The sequence below is a fragment of the Erythrolamprus reginae genome, chromosome 2 (assembly GCF_031021105.1).
Source record: "Erythrolamprus reginae isolate rEryReg1 chromosome 2, rEryReg1.hap1, whole genome shotgun sequence".
In the NCBI taxonomy this organism is placed as follows: Eukaryota; Metazoa; Chordata; class Lepidosauria; order Squamata; family Dipsadidae; genus Erythrolamprus; species Erythrolamprus reginae.
In genome coordinates, this window is record NC_091951.1 from 46789056 (window position 1) to 46806610 (window position 17555).

Genomic DNA, 17555 nt, shown 5'->3' on the forward strand with positions numbered 1-17555 from the left:
ATTGTTGCAGTGGGCTTTAGCACTTAGGTCATTTGATATTAGTATTCCAAGGTCTTTTACTGAGTGGGGGTTGGCTGTGAGATTTTGTTTATTCAGTTTATATATGAGGTTTGGATTCTTTTTGCCGATGTGGAAGGTAGAGCATTTGTTGGTTGATATTTGAAGTTGCCAGATGTTAGACCAATCTGAGACAAAGTCGAGGTCTTTTTGGAGAGTAGATGTGTTGTCCTGGTGTTGAATAGTTTTACATCCTCCGGGAAAAGAGGAGAGATCAACTGAAGGATTATTACAGGAGATAAATAAGGCCACCTGTGGTTGGGTGGGGCTGCTTTAATTAGTGCTGCAGATAAATGAGCAGCCTGCTGGTTTAGCCTCATGGCAGTTTATGATTCATAGTTTCACTAAGATCGTGGTTTTTGCTGTTCAGGATTGTATGTGGATTTTCTGGACTTTAGAATTGGACTCAATTTCCCAGTTATTGGGTAAGAAATTGGATTGCATTTAACCTGTGCCTTGTGTGTACAAGAAAATCCCTTTGATCTTTAAAAAGGGAGCTATTTCTGTTTTTCTGTTGATAGACTTCTGGATTTTCCTTCTATCTTGTGGTGTGTGTCTTTCTGGACTAATTACCCTGTAATTACGGTTGGGACATGCCAAATAGGGAGGAAGGGAGGAGAGAGAAAGAGAGAAATAGAAAGGGAAGGAAAGAGAAAGAGAGAGAGGGAGGGAAGGAGAGAGAGTGAAAGGGAGGAAGAGAGAAAGGAGAGAAATAGTGAGAGGGAGGAAAGGAGGGGAAGAGAGAGAAAGAAATAGGGAGGGAGAAAGTGAAAGGAAGGGAAAGAGAGAAAGAAAGGGGAAGGGAGAGAAAGAGAAATAGAGAAAGGGAGGGAGGAAGAGAAAGGAAGAGAGAATGAAATAGAAAGGGAGGGAGGAAGAAAGAGAGGGAGGGAAGGAGGGAGAAAGAAATAGGGAAGAAGGGAGAGAAAAAGAGTAATGAAGAGAGAGAAAGAGAGGGGGAGAGAAAAATAGAAAGGGAGGAAGAGAGAGAAAAAGAGACTTTTTTCTCTCCATATAGACCAAATTTTTAATCCCCACCCCAGTCAATGGTGTCCCTCTTTACCAATGTTAAAATCTGGTCACTTTAGGGAAGGGAGGGAAATGGAGGGGAATGTTATGAAACATTGAAGAAAAATTGGTAAACAGAAGTATAATAGGTGCAAAATTAGACTATTGGCAGTGATGGGCTCCGGTAGCAAAATTTGGAGCTCCACCCCAGACCACCCAATTTGCACTGAAAGATGTTGAAACAAAATGCATAAGCCACACCCACAGTGTGGTAGTAAAAATTTTGGTAGCCCATCACTGGCTATTGGCCTGATTTATTGGATAGAAACGTATAACTTCACATCTTTCTATGATTCATGGTATATGTATGGGCGCATATAGGGAGATTCTGGAAAAAAAATAAAAGCTTTTCTTAAAAAAAAAAAGGTAATGCACCATTGCTCCGCTCTTTGCATGAGACTCTTCCGTGCACAGAAAATCCACCGGGGGGGGGGGGGGGCTTCAGGTTTGAGAGGCTCTTACAAGTTGAGAAGGAAATGACATCATTGAGTTTTTGCCTTTCTAGGATGCTGGACACTCTCTCCCTTTTTAACCCTTTATCTTGAAGATCCAGAAGTGGGGGAAGTAGGTGTGTCTCTGTGGAGGTGATTATGTGTGGGTGGGTGGATGTCCTTCCCGTAGAAAGGGAGGCGGAGGGTTGTCACTTCCAGAAAGTGAACAAGAGACATCTGGCTCATCCAGGTTCAGTTTGTTCAGTTTTAGGAGTGGGAGACACCCACCCAGTGTTCCCTCTAATTTTTTTGGGGGGTGGGCGGAAAAGTATAGTGTCTGAGCGGCAGTCCCTTCGGGACTGGGCGGCACAGAAATAATAAAGAAAGAAAGAAAGAAAGAAAGAAAGAAAGAAAGAAAGAAAGAAAGAAAGAAAGAAACAAACAAACAAACAAACAAACAAACAAACAAAAAACCACCTTGTTTTGCCTCAGAGAATTTCAAAATAAAATACTGTACTGTGTGTCTATAACAGTGAGCTCATAATAGGGCAACTCTATCAATATCAAAATGCCACTTAAATACTTGAGCTAGTTTCAAACTAGATTTTGATTTTCTTTCTCTCTTCCTTACTCCCATTCTTTTTCTTTTTCTTTTCCTTCCTCTCTTTTTTCTATCTGTTTCTCTCTCTTCCTCTCTCTCTCCTTCCCTCTCACTCTTTCCCTCTTGGCTTCTGGGCAGGTTTGGAAAACTCTGAGTTGATGATGATTTTTAAGTGAGCGATTGCTCACTGCTCAGCTTAGAGGGAACTATGCACCCACCCCCAAACCCCAACCCAGAACTGCTGAGAACCTGGTGAATCCCACCTCTGTTCTGTTTCAACAGTCTTTCCAAACAGCCTCCAGCCTCCATTTATTTATTGGAAACAAACCAGATAGATATTTCTTCCAATAAATGAAAAAAGCATTTGGAGATGCACAATTTTCCTTGCATTAATTTAAAATGGAAAAGGCCCTTCCGGTGCTCAGTGGAATCCACGGGAAGATCTCAGCAAGAACTGGGCAGAAGATTTATTTATTTATTTATTTATTTATTTATTTATTTATTTATTTATTTATTTATTTATTTATTTATTTATTTATTATTTTGTCCAATACACAATGAGGGTTTTAGTGGGTATATATATATACACATATATACACATAGTAAAATACATGATGATGGTTATAGAGCAGATACTCATAGTAAAATATATCTAACACAGAATAGAAAAGAAGATATAGTAATAGAACATATCAATGAAAGAATAAAAGAAGTGATATAGGAATAGAAGAAAGGTATAGGAGATATAGGAGAGCAATAGGACAGGGGACGGAAGGCACTCTAGTGCACTTGTACTCGCCCCTTACTGACCTCTTACCGTAGGAATCTGGATAGGTCAACCATAGATAAATCTAAGGGTAAAGTGTTGGGAGTTTGGGGATGACACTATGGAGTCCGGTAATGAGTTCCACGCTTCGACAACTCGGTTACTGAAGTCATATTTTTTACAGTCCAGTTTGGAGCGGTTAATATTAAGTTTAAATCTGTTGGGTGGTCTTTTGTTGTTGTGGTTGAAGCTGAAGTAGTCGCCAGCAGGCAGGACATTGCAGCATATGATCTTGTGGGCAATACTTAGATCTTGTTTAAGGCATCTTAGTTCTAAGCTTTCTAGGCCCAGGATTGTACGTCTCGTTTCGTAGGGTATTCTGTTTCGAGTGGGGGAGTGAAGGGCTCTTTTGGTGAAGTATCTTTGGACTTTTTCAAGGGTGTTAATATCTGAGATGCGATCTGGGTTCCAAACAGATGAGCTTTATTCGAGGATGGGTCTGGCAAAAGTTTTGTAAACTCTGGTAAGTAGCATGATATTGCCAGAGCAGAAGCTACGTATGATTAGGTTTACAACTCTTGAAGCCTTCTTGCCTATGTTGTTGCAGTGGGCTTTGGCGAGCTGGGTGCGGGAGTGTGGAGCAGAGACCAGCTCCCAAGCGGTGGCCCTGGTGGAAGGCTTCCTCCTGAGCCAGGAGGAGAATGAGAAAGAGGAGCAGGTGAGTTGCAGGTGGGAGGACTTCCTCTTGGGACTCCTGAAAAAATTGAATATAATAAACAATATATTTACATTGGTGTATCCTTTTCATAATTTTATTAAGATTAGAATCATAGAATCATAGAGTTGGAAGGGACCTCCAGGGTCATTGGGTCCAACCCCCTGCTCAATGCAGGATTCATTAAACCATCCCAGAAAGATGACTTTCCAGTCTCTGTTTGAAGACCTCCAGTGAAGGCGAGCTCACCGCCTCCTGTGGCAAACTGTTCCACCGGCTTATCACCCTTACTGATAGAAAGTTTTTTCCGATATCTAATCTAAATCTACTCCCTTGCAGTTTTATTCTATTGTTTCTAGTCCTTCCATGTGCTAATGAGAACAATGCTGATCCCTCTGCTCTGTGACAGCCCTTCAGATATTTGTAGACAGCTATCAAGTCTCCTCTGAGTCTTCTCTTTTGCAGACTAAACATCCCTAGATCCTTTAACCGTTAACCGTTCCTCATAGGACATGGTTTCCAGACCACTCACTATCCTCCCAACTCTCCTTTGAACTTGCTCTAGTTTATCAATGTCCTTTTTAAATTGGGCCCCCCAGAACTGAACACAGTATTCCAAGTGTGGTCGTACCAAAGTACTGTAGAGAGGAATAATTACTCCACGTGAGTGAGATTCTATGCTTCTCTTGATGCATCCCAGGATGGTGTTTGCCTTTTTTGCAGCTGCTTCACACTGTTGACTCATGTTTAATCTGTGATCTACCAATACAGTACACTCAGGTCCTTCTCACCTGTGCTATTGCTCAGACATATTCCTCCCATTCTATATGTGCTGTTTTTATTATTTTTGCCCAGATGTTGGATCTTGCATTTCTCTCTCTTAAATACCATTCTGTTAGTTTCAGTCCATTGCTCAAGCTTGTCTAGATCTTTTGGAATCCTATCTCTATCTTGTTCAGTATTAGCAACACTGCCTAGCTTTGTGTCATCAGCAAATTTGATAAGTTTCCCTTCAATTCCTTCATTTAGATCATTTATAAATATGGTAAATAGCACTGGGCCTAGGACAAATGCTTGTGGTACTCCACTTGAAACATTCTTCCAATTGGATGTGAAACCATTTATTACCACTCTTTGAGTACAATCACTAAGCCAGTTTTGAATCCATCTAACTGTTCTTTTGTCAATCCCATACTTGACCATTTTTTCAATATGGATGGCATGAGATACTTTGTCAAATGCCTTACTGAAGTCAAGATATACCACATGTACTGCATTTCCCTGATCAACCCATTTGGTAATTCTATCATAGAAAGAAATTAGATTAGACTGGCATGACTTGTTTGTTACAAATCCATGTTGGCTCTGGTTAATTACTGCATTCCTATCCAAGTGCTGGCACACATGCTGCTTTATGACTTGTTGAAGGAGCTTTCCTGGTATTGAAGTCAGATTCACAGGCCTGATTATCAAGATATAAAACAGAAAAATGAAAAAAGTAGGAAATGGGGGGAGGGAGGAAGGGAAAGGAAAGAAGTATAGATGAAAGGGAGGGGAAAGAAAGAATATACAGTAATTGATTTTTTTTTGCAGTCACATGAAATGGTAACATTACTGACTCAATGTTTTACTTTTACATATTTAATATATACTAGCAAACTCCTTAACAACAAACTTACGTAATGAGCAAAACTCAGTCAAGATTTTTTTCCTTATTAAGAATAAAACCGAGCAGTGGTTCCAAAGTAGAAAGAAAGTTGAGCGTGGTCTTTTCTTTAACTAAAGCACTTGATTTTGCCATCGCTGCTAGTTCCGATCAGTTTTTCTAACAACTTCTACATTGCGGCAATTAAAGTATCCTTCAACTTGTATGCATAGAGCATTTTTGCTGCTCTTAACATATATAACATATTGTTTTTCAATCTCTTTGGGTATTAAACCTAAAAGAAAAGTTTTTGGTTTGATTTTCATACACAATTTGAAAATCTTCTGCAGTAAAATATAAATCTTACCCTTGTATTTCTTTGCTTTGGCAAAGTCCATCAAAATTGATAAAAAGTTCCTTTTTTACATTTAAATTTCAAATTTGTATTTGAAATTTCTTTATATATCTTTGGTAATTTATCAGTGTTTAGTAGTAAGATACATCATTTTATAAAAGATTATTTTAAATTATAAAATTAATACAAATTTTAAACTCTTCAACATCATGTCTTCTCCTTGTTCTGGCATTATATTATACACACAAAATCTTTGCTTTGGATCAATGTATTCAAATGCTGATGTCTTCTTACCAGACTTTCCTGGTATTCATACTACAGTATGTGGTGACTAATTTTTGTAAAGTTCTTGTATGCATTGTAGAAGAAAGATTTCGCACAGCGATTTCTTTCTTACTTCCCAGCCTAATTGATCGACACTGAGTGATTTGCAATGGTATTCACAGAAAAGAAACCACTTTATGATTTGTGATGACCATTAATTCTTTTTTCCTATTTCAAGTCCTTTGCAATGGAGATCAGAGATTCTGAGAGAAAGAGGCATCCGTCAAATCTCCTCCAAGAACAGATTTTCAGGGAGATCTGTCAGGGAGATCCAAATCAGGACACCTCAGAAGGTAATATAAGGTCCTTCCACTTCTTTGAGAATTCCTAAATTTCTCATCTTTTCTGTGTCCTTTTTTCTACAGCATCCCTCCTCCCATTTTACTGATTATGCTTTTTGAAATTCTGTCTCCCTCCCAGGGAAGAATAGAAGAAAGTTAACACTTTGTTTTGGGGGAGCAGAAACCAGGATTGAACCTCTAACTCAGGTAAGAGAAGGACATTCATTTACTAGATTTATCTTTTCCATTTGCAACAGGAAATCAGAGGATGTAGATAAGCACAGGTAGTACAGTCATAAGTGTGAAAAATGGGCATGTCATTTTTTCGCTGTTGTATAACTTTGATCACTAAAAACTGAAAACTGTTTTTAGTTGAAAACTACAGGTAGTGTTTTCTACCATTTTGTCTTCTGCTTTTGGTTGGAGACTCGTTTTTGGAATGTTTTTAAGAATAGTATTTACTTGAAGAAGTAAACTCTTTTGCTAATTACTGAGTTTACCCAAAAATAAGACCCACTCTTATATTCTCTTCAATACAGAAAAAGCACTCTGCCTTATTGTCGGGGTGTGTGTTTTTTTTTCATGTGCAGGAGGTGCCCCCACCATCTCCATCCAACCACCTGTTTGCATCCACCAAGGCCAGAGCAAGCACAGTGCCAGGCTAAAGTCAATTGGGGGCATTTGCCCAGGTTCGCCTGGTGTACCAGTTGCGGCCCTATTTGGACTGGGAGTCACTGCTCACAGTCACTCATGCCCTCATCACCTCGAGGCTCGACTACTGTAACGCTCTCTACATGGGGCTACCTTTGAAAAGTGTTCGGAAACTTCAGGTCATGCAGAATGCAGCTGCGAGAGCAATCATGGGCTTCCCCAAATACGCCCATGTCACACCAACACTCCGCAGTCTGCATTGGTTGCCAATCAGTTTCCGGTCACAATTCAAAGTGTTGGTTATGACCTATAAAGCCCTTCATGGCACCGGACCAGAATATCTCTGGGACCGCCTTCTGCCGCACGAATCCCAGCGACCAGTTAGGTCCCACAGAGTTGGCCTTCTCCGGGTCCCGTCAACTAAACAATGTCGTTTGGCGGGACCCAGGGGAAGAGCCTTCTCTGTGGCGGCCCTGACCTTTTGGAACCAACTCCCCCCAGATATCAGAGTTGCTCCCACCCTCCTACCCTTTCGTAAGCTCCTTAAAACCCACCTCTGTCGTCAGGCATGGGGGAATTGATACTTTCCCTCCCCCCTAGGCTTATAAATTTATGCATGGTATGCTAGTATCTATGATTGGTTTCTAAATAGGGGTTTTAAATTAACTTAAACTTAAATATTAGATTTGTTTACATTGTACTATTATTGCTGTGAGCCGCCCCGAGTCTGCGGAGAGGAGCGGCATACAAATCTGATAAATAAATAAATAATAATTATAAATAGGCTGCAGTAGACCTGTAGGAAGGCGCTCAGTAGCCCAAAAGCGGCAGTGGGTCATGCAGTGTGACTCCTACAGTGGTCGCTGGCAAAGGGGTCCTGACAGGCCGGCAGTGGGAGGGAGCTCTGGAGGTCATAGATCTTGGCCGCCTCGGACTGGGCCAGGAAGGAGCAGCGCAGCAGAGTGGCTGAGAGCAGCACTGACAGAACCCAGAATTTTAAGGGAGAAGAATGAAAGGGGGGTTGGGGATTTCAAAGGCCCTGGACAAAAAGAACAACTCTCTTCTGTTTGCTGTCTGAAGCGGGTGTCGAGGTCAATGCTGTGGGAAGCAATCTGCTTCTGTACGGAAAACCTCACCGGCTTTGCAGAACATAGGGGAAGGGGAGTTGGCCTTCCTCGCCCACCTCCAGCGGTGCCTTCCCCTGCCAAAACACGCCAGGATGTAATCTGAATAACAACAATGGTGGTGAAACGTTTTCTCCAAAGGGGGCAATAAATGGGAAGGGCGCATAAACTTGCAGGGTTTTGTTTTGATTTTGGCAGCTGCTGCTAACGTGCAAATAATGCCTTTTTGCATGCCACTGTGCGCTGAAATTTTATGAAAAAGTTCACACGAGAAATGTTTATTCTCTCTGGGTATACCAAAAACGGTTTGCAAAGCGGGTGCTCTTCATAAGGGAAGAGACACATGTACAGAAGCTAAAGAGCAGGTTATATAGGTTTTACAAATCACAAAGGTACACAGAATTCCTCAACCTATCATAGGGGTACACAGAATTCCTTGCCTAAATATGGTCTACATCCTGTTTCTTTCTCTGGAGATGAATGGCACCTTATGTGATTTATTGGGTACACAGCAAACGTTTATCTTGTTAAACAGCAAACATTTATCTTGTTAAACAGCAGACATTTATCTTGTTAAAAACAGATCCCAAAATGACAGTCACAAGATAAGGAAAAACAGGAAATCCTAATCTTGTTAAAGACAGAAACTACAGACAGCAAATACTGATATTCTTAAAATAAAACTTAAATTATTTTATACACAATGAACTTTTCCTTCACCATAAACTAAAGGTTTCATGGAGAGGCGGGTGACCCCTTGTCCTTCGTTGTGTGGCTTCTCTCCCCCCGTTTCTCCTGTGCTTTAGCCTAGCCTTTCCCTCTATCACCTCCAAAGAGAGAGGTCAAGGTTCAGAGAGGATGGAGGGCTGGGACAAATCTGAAAGAAACAGAGCCTTCCTTCCGTGCAGGGTTTCTCTGAGCAACCCCAGGGAGAAGCTGCATAAGGGGCAGCCCTTGAGGTAATGGTCTCCATTTCCCTTCTCCTTCCTTCTGAAGTGAGGGTTGAAAAGCCCCATCGTTTCCACTCACCATCACACCACCTATATTTCTTTATAGATTGTCCGGCAGAACTGGAGGAATAGGTTGGATGGTGGGGCTGAACATGTACCGGCTGAGGGGTGGCTGCTCCCCACCCCACCCCACCAATTGGCTTCCCTCGCCTCACCAAGGCACCAGCAGCAACTAGAGATGTGGGGGTGGGTAGAGAAAGCACATGATCCATACGGCACCTCTGATAGGCCAGATCACATGCCTCCCCCACCCCAGCTGCCCCTTTGCCAGTGCTGCTGCTATGTGGCAAGGAACGTGGTGGGGCAGCGTTGGTGCCACCCTCTGCATTATCAGCCCCCACCGTCCATCCTGATCCACCAGTTCCACCACACACTCTGCACCAGCAAAAACACATGATGGGAACCATGGCCTCCCCACACCCAAACACAGGCCGCAGTTCCTTCCAGGCACCATCTGGCCCCACACACGTACTCACCTACTCCAATGAAGGCCATGCCCACTGCCCCACCCTCCCTGAGGACACTCTGAATTCTGGCTTATCTTCGGGGTAGGGCTTATATTCCGAGCAGCAGTACAATCCAGTTTTGCAAAAGGCTAAGAAATGTTTTCCTCAGAAAACGTTCTCCATTTCCTTATTTACATGCCAGACAATGGCTGACAATGCCAGAAGCTTCCTTGCAATCTGAGCAGGGACAGAGTCTCTGGATGTTGATGGCACATCACACAGATGGTTTAGCTCTCCCAGCACTTCCATCAAAGTATTGGGCATGAGCAGGATTGCTCCTTCTCAGGACAAGATAAGTCATTTCATAAAACACTACAAGGAATCCCTTCATCTACAGAAACATTTCTGATGGGTTAATAATAATAATAATAATAATTTATTAGATTTGTATGCCACCCCTCTCCGAGGATTTGGGGCGGCTCACAACAGCAATAAAAATACAATAAATACAAATCTAATATTAAAAAAACAAGTTAAAACCCATTACTACTGTGATCCCTCGATTTACGCGTGTCTGACTTTTGCGGAAAGCCTATACCACGGTTTTTCAATAAATAAATAAATAAATAAAAATTTTGAAAACCCGTGGTATTTTTTTATTTTTAAAATGTATTGTAAAAAGCCGTATCTAAATAAAAGCTCCGCTTCTGCCCCAGCCTTCCCCTTTAATTCTTGGAGCATTGGTACGCTCCACTTGAAGAGACTTACTGCCACCCACTGCCACCAATTTTGCTGCTGCCGATTTTGCTGCTTCAGGGCCCCTCAGCTGTTTGGCGGCCCACGTGTCTTTTGTCAGCCGCAGCGGCGGCAGGAGGCACAATTTGGGCAGCAGGGGTCAAGGCTCGGGCCCCTCACTAGACCCGTCTTCTTTCGGTGCTGGCCCCACTTGGAGAGCAGCCCTCGGTGGCCATGGGTGAGTCTCTGGAACCCGATGAGCGGCTACCCACCTGCAGCAGCAAAGGGGGCCGATGGTTCAGGCTTTCAGGATGCCGAGCTGCTGGGGCATCGGCATGTAATAGAGACAGTGCTTTGCAAGGAAGCGCTTAGAGGAGTTCGAGGCGAGGAAGCGGAGGGTTCAAGTGACTTTTTCTTTTCTTCATGGGGGAAATCAGGCCGAGCACCCACCCCCCTTTTCTTCCTCTGTTTAGCCCGGGACCCAGATGCCGCCTCATCTGGAGGTCAGATGGCGCGGCGCCCACCCCGGGCTTTGCAAAAGGAGTGCCTCTGCCGGCGATGCCATTTCTCTTGAGAAGGCAGCCTCAAGAAACGTCGGCTTAGCGTGAACAGGCAGGATTGAAACCCTTTAAATTTAGGGCTTTTCCGGCTGGTGACTGGTGGGATTCCCCCCCCCCAACTGCCCTCATAAGGCTTAAAGCCAAGCCTTAGTGCCGCCGATTTTGCAACCCCCGGGCCTCTCAGCTGTTTGGCGGCCCACGTGTCGGCAGCCGCTGCCCAGATTGCGTCTCCTGCCGCCACTGCGGCCGACAGAAGATACATGGGCCACCAAATAGCTGAGGGGCCCAGCAGTGGCAAAATCAATGGCAGCAGCAGTAGCAGGTACGTGAGCTGTGTGGCCTTCTCTCCAGCCTCTGCCACCACCATCTGCGCCCTAGAGCGCAGCAAAGCCCCCAGATTGCTGCCCCATTGCCCCTGCGTGTTCTGCCAGGAATGGAGGAGGGAGGGGGGAGGAAGAAAGGAAGCATCTCTACTTCGCGGAAATTCGACTTTCGCTGGCAGTCTCAGAATGCATCCCCCGCAAAAATCGAGGGAACACTGCATTACTAACAACAATCAATGCTACACAATCACACCACATTCAAATGCTACAAGTCAAAAGTGGGTGGATTAGTCCCCACATGCCTGGCGACATAAATGGGCGAGGAGGGTGGGGGCAATTTGAATCTCCAGGGGGAGTTGATTCCAGAGGGCCAGGGCTGCCGCAGAGAAGGCTCTTTCCCTAGGTCCTACCAGATGACATTGTTTAGTTAACGGGACCTGGAGAAGGCCAACTCTGTGGGACCAAATTGGCCACTGGGATTCGTGCGCCAGAAGATGGTCCCATAGGTATTCTGGTCCAATGCCATGTAGGTCTTTATAGGTCATTACCAACACTTTGAATTGTGTCCAGAAACTAATCAGCAGCCAGTGCAAGCCGCGGAGTATTGACGAGACATGGGCATATCTAGGAAGGCCCATGATTGCTTGTGCGGCCGCATTCTGCATGCTCTGAATTTTCCGAACACTCTTCAGAGGTAGCCTCATGTAGAGAGTGTTGCAGTAATCGAACCGCGAGGAGATGAGGGCATGAGTGACTGTGAGCAGAGACTCCCTGTCCAAATAGGGCTACACCTGGTGCACCAGGCGAACCTGGGCAAATGCCATCCTTTCCACAGCTGAAAGGTGATGTTCTAATGTTAGCTGTGGATTGAGGAGGATGCCCAAGTTGCGGACCCTCTCTGAGGGGGTCAATAATTCACCTGCCCCAGGGTAATGGACGGACAGATGGAATTGTCCTTGGGAGGCAAAACCCACAGCCACTCTGTCTTGTCAGGTTTGAGTTTGAGCCTGTTGACACCCATCCAGACCCTAACAGCCTCCAGGCACTGGCACATCACTTCTACTGCTTTGCCGACTGGACATGGGGTGGAGCTGTACAATTGGGTGTCATCAGCATACTGATGGCATCTCACCCCATGCCCTTGGATGATCTCACCCAGCAGTTTCATGTAGATATTAAATAGTAGGGAGGAGAGGACTGACCCCTGAGGCACCCCACAAGGGAGAAACCTCGAGGTCCACCTCTAACCCCCCACTAACACCGATTGTGATCGGCCAGAGAGGTAGGAGCAGAACCACTGCAGAAGAGTGCCCCCCCCACTCCCAACCCCTCCAGCCATCGCAGAAGGATACCATGGTCGATGGTATCGAAAGCCACTGAGAGGTCAAGAAGCACCAAGCCAGAGGCTAAACCCCTTTCCCGGGCCTGCCAGAGACCATCCATCAGCACGACCAAAGCAGTTTCCATGCTGTAGCCGGGCCTGAATCCTGACTGTGGAGGGCCTAGATAATTGGCTTCTTCAAAGGACCACTGGAGCTGGAGCGACACCATCAACAACCTTCCCCATGAAGGGAAGGTTGGAGCCTGTATGGTAGTTGTTAAGTACAACGGGGTCCAGGGAGGGCCTCTTGAGGAGGGGGTGCACAAGTGCCTCCTTGGCTCTAGTAGCCACTCCTCCCTCCCACATATCAGAGGGTTTTCCAAAGCCCACCTGCCCATTGATTTTCTCAAGATACTGAGGGCCTTTTGATTGTGGATGGATTAATAGATCCAGAAGGAAGAGTGTTTTGATGATGGTTGGCTGCCTGGCTGGGTGTTTGGAATTTCAGTTGATCCAGAAAGAAGCTGTGCTTATTTAACCTAAATGGCACTGAAAACCCTACAGAATCATTCAAGATAGCCACTTATCTTAGTGTGTATGTTTGCTTTGGGAATATCTAATTAATAGGAAATATCCCGCAGTCCCTCCTCATTCTGTTTTGTACTTTTTCTCCCCTTTCAGGAGGGTCTTCTGCTCTTTGAGGAGGTGGCTGTTTATTTCTCAGAGGAGGAGTGGTCTCAGCTGGATCCTCAACAAAAAGCTCTGCATCGGGAAGTCATGCTGGAGAATTATAGGAATGTGGCCTCTCTTGGTAAGGGTTTCCTAGTCTCCAGTCAGAGAGTTCAGGAAGACAGTTTGTAGTGAATGAGAGTAAAATTGAGATGAAAAAATTAATGCTTATATTTTAATTTTGCTTGTAAAGCCTGCCCCTAGCATTTTTGCAAATATTTTTCAATTTATAGATAGTTTAGCCTGAAAACTGGAAACATTTTGGTATATTTGGTGTTGGATTACTAGTCTGAAAATTTCTGAACATAATGAAAAGAAAATTGAACTGAAAAAATTGATGATTATTTGTTTATTTTTCTCTTAGAAGGGCCACCCCACCCCCCATTTTTTTCAAGCATTTTTCTAGACCCCTACTTCTGAATATTTTCAATAACTTTGGCATTGATATACTAAAATGAACATTTCTGAACATAATGAAATGAAAATTGAACTGAAAGAAATGATGCTTATTTGTTTATTTTGCTCAGAAAAGGCCCCCACCAGGCTGTGCTCAATTTTTTCAGTTTATATACAAATTATGCTCTTCATTTCAAAATTACATACTTGTTTTTAGTAAAATGGATTTCTTTCATAAAATTAGTTGTCTGGCCATCATGTACTTGCTTTTCAAAAGGATATTCCAAATATTTTCAACCAAATCTATATAAAAATTGAAAATAATGGCACACAGCAAGGCCGAGGGGTGTCGGCCGTTTTCTGAGCAAAATAAACAAATAAGCATCATTTTTTTCAGTTCATTTCTATTTTTCGTATGATCAGGAATGTTTAATTTATTATATCAATACAAAAGGGGGGATTTTTTTGAGATTTGTAGCCTAAAAAAAAATAAACTGAAAAAAGTGTTCCAAATCATGGGGGGGGGGCCCTTTTCTGAGCAAAATAAGTAAATAAGCATCAGTTTTTCAGTTCAATTTTCATATCATTATGTTCAGAAATGTTCAATCTAGTTTCCCAATGAAAAATAATTTCAAAAACGTTGGAACTGGCAGGCTAAAAAAAAATTAAAGTGGCAATGATTGCACACAGCAAAAATATGGTTTGGGCTTTCTGAGTGAAATAAAAATATAAGCACCAATTTGAAACCGTGGGGAATATTTTTCTGATGATCAGCAATGTCCAATTTAGTAAATCAATGCCTACGGTATTAAAAATATTTTGGATTTGGAGCCTAAAAAAAAAAGTAAAGTAAAACAGATTGCACACAGCCGTGGGGGTCGGAGGGCCTACCTCTGAGCAAAATAAACAAATAAGCATCAATTTTTTCAGTTCAATTTTCATATCATTATGTTCAGAAATGTTCAACCTAGTATTTCAATGCAAAATGTTTTAATAATATTTTGATTTTGGAGCCTGAAATATATACATATTGAAATAATTGCACACAGCGGGGGGGGGTCTTTTATGAGCAAAATAATCAAATTAGCATCAATTTTTTCAGTTCAATTTTCATATCATTATGTTCAGAAAAGTTCAAATTAGTATCCCAGTGAAAATGGTTTTCAAAAAAGTTGGAACTGGCAGGCTAAAAAATTTTTAAAGTGAAAATGATTGCACAGTCGTGGGGGGGGAGGCCTTATTTCTGAGCAAAAAACCCAATAAGCATAACATTTTTCAGTTTATTTCTATTTTTGTAATGATCAGGGATATTCAAAATAGTGATCCAACAGAAAAAGGTAAAAAAAAGTTTGAAGTGTCATCCTGAACTAAATAAAAATGAACAAAAATGCACAAAAATGCTAGGAGCAGGCTTTTACGAATGAAATAAACAAATAAGCATTAGTTTGTCCTCTCAATTTCACTTTCATTGTGTTCAGAAAGACAAGTAGGAAATAGATCTGTGGCATTCTGCGTAAATATATACTATTCAATTTGTTTTTATATTTATATTTTAACATTTTAGCAACAAAGTAATTTCTTAGTTGGAGGGAATGGCAAACTCCATCATGCAGATTTCAACTATTTCGGCCGATGTGCTTCCATATCATTCAACCTTTTTGATTTAATGTCTGTTTCGAGATTTTACACCTCATACATAGAGATATTATAATTTCTATACCATGCCACTATAAGGATGCAAAAATGGGGCATATATAGAATTTGGCACAATACCTAAATGCAATTAAAATGACTTCTGACAGAGTGATCTTTTCCCCCAACCTTTCTCTCATTTTCATTTTTCTTTCTTTTTGAAGGTGATAATGAGAATTACAATAAAATCTTTGGAGAACCAATCAAAGTGTTTGGACAAGGAGTTGTAAGGAAGAAACTTGCAATTCAAACAGAATCCCAAAGGCAGGAAAGAAATCTGTCAAATAACTTGAAAAAGGAAAGCTCGTTTTCGATTGTTGCTCAGATGCAGGAATTTACTGATCAAGGAGGAAAACGAAGGAAGAAATATATTGGGAAAGGCACAAGACACGTCAAAGAGACATTAGATGTCAATGGACCCTGTCCATCACAAGCCAAAGAAAGAGCCAATCTATGCAAAGGCAAAGAGAAAAATTGCATATTCACACTTTCTGAAGAAAATGAGTCCCTTGAGTCACAAAAAGGTTTTCACATTGATGAGACATCAAATAAATGCAATCAACATGGAAAGAAGACTGTTAATAAAAGGATCCACACAGGAGAAAAGCCATATAAATGCATTGAATGTGGAAATAATTTCAGAACAAGCAACACACTTATGTGCCATCAAAGGATCCACACAGGAGAAAAGCCATATAAATGCATGGAGTGTGGAAAGAATTTCAGAACAAGTGGTGATCTTACATCCCATCAAAGGATCCATACTGGGGAGAAGCCATATAAATGCATGGAGTGTGGAAAGAGCTTCTCAATAAGCGGTAATCTTACAACCCATCAAAGGATCCATACTGGGGAGAAGCCATATAAATGCATGGAGTGTGGAAAGAGCTTCAGAAGAAGCAACCAACTTATATGCCATCAAAGGATCCACACAGGAGAAAAGCCATATAAATGCATGGAGTGTGGAAAGAGCTTCTCAATAAGCGGTAATCTTACATCCCATCAAAGGATCCATACTGGGGAGAAGCCATATAAATGCATGGAGTGTGGAAAGAGCTTCTCAATAAGTGGTGTTCTTACAACCCATCAAAGGATCCATACTGGGGAGAAGCCATATAAATGCATGGAGTGTGGAAAGAGCTTCAGAAGAAGCAACCAACTTATATGCCATCAAAGGATCCACACAGGAGAAAAGCCATATAAATGCATGGAGTGTGGAAAGAGCTTCTCAATAAGCAGTCATCTTACATCCCATCAAAGGATCCATACTGGGGAGAAGCCATATAAATGCATGGAGTGTGGAAAGGACTTCAGAACAAGCAGTGATCTTACAACCCATCAAAGGATCCATACTGGGGAGAAGCCATATAAATGCATGGAGTGTGGAAAGAGCTTCTCAATAAGCTGTGATCTTACAACCCATCAAAGGATCCATACTGGGGAGAAGCGATATAAATGCATGGAGTGTGGAAAGAGCTTCAGAAGAAGCAACCAACTTATATGCCATCAAAGGATCCACACAAGGGAGAAGCCATGTAAATGCATGGAGTGTGGAAAGGACTTCAGAACAAGCAGTGATCTTACAACCCATCAAAGTATCCACAGGGAAGGAGCCATATAAATGCATGGAATGATGAGAAAGTACTCCAGCACACTCCATAGTCTTTTTTACCATAACATAATTCATCGACTGGAGAATGCCCAAAACAAAGATACATTTGAATGAGAAATAAAGTTAAGAAGTTAAGTAAAGATAATTAAATACTCTGTTACTTTGTCCAGCTTCTGTCCACCTAGCAGTCTGAAAACATGTAAAAATGCAAGGAGGAAAACAGGGACCACCTTTGGTGGGAAAGTAACAGCGTTAGGCGTTTAGTCATGCCGGCCACCTGACCACAGAGACGTCTTTGGACAGAGCTGGCTCTTTGGGTTTGAAATGGAGATTAGCACCATTCTTTGAGCTGGAAATGACTAGTGCATACGTCCGAGGGAAATCTCTATGTTTACCTTAATTCAATATCAGTTGTGTGGTTTTGTTCTAGCCATGTATTAAACTCTCTAGTTGCTTTACATATTCATAAAAACAAGATTTGTGAAAGGATTTGGAGGGGGCTTATTTCAAGGTGTGAGAGGCTCATGTTGGTTTGCAGCTGTCAATATTAGTTCTGGGTCAAGCTGGACAATAAAGAGACTGAAAAGAGCTGAGAGGCTAACTCAGTTCTTTTTCAACCCCTTCTTTCTTTCCATCTGCATTCTTTCACTAGCTAAATCTCTCTCCACCCCACCCCACCCTGTCTTGTCACCTCCATATCATCTCTTCAAACC

At 42.4% G+C, this 17555-nt stretch overlaps 1 protein-coding gene across 1 annotated transcript in view; it reads left to right on the forward strand.

Moving 5' to 3' along the window:
• LOC139160358 (zinc finger protein 208-like) overlaps positions 1-17323 on the forward strand; it is a 173109-nt gene extending 155786 nt beyond the window's left edge. Inside the window, exons 14-15 of the mRNA XM_070738127.1 lie at positions 7686-7692; positions 15879-17323. Of these exons, the coding sequence (XP_070594228.1) occupies positions 7686-7692; positions 15879-16851 (980 nt within the window). The 3' untranslated portion in view covers positions 16852-17323. The remainder of the gene's footprint in view (positions 1-7685; positions 7693-15878) is intronic.
• Positions 17324-17555: the final 232 nt, after the last annotated feature.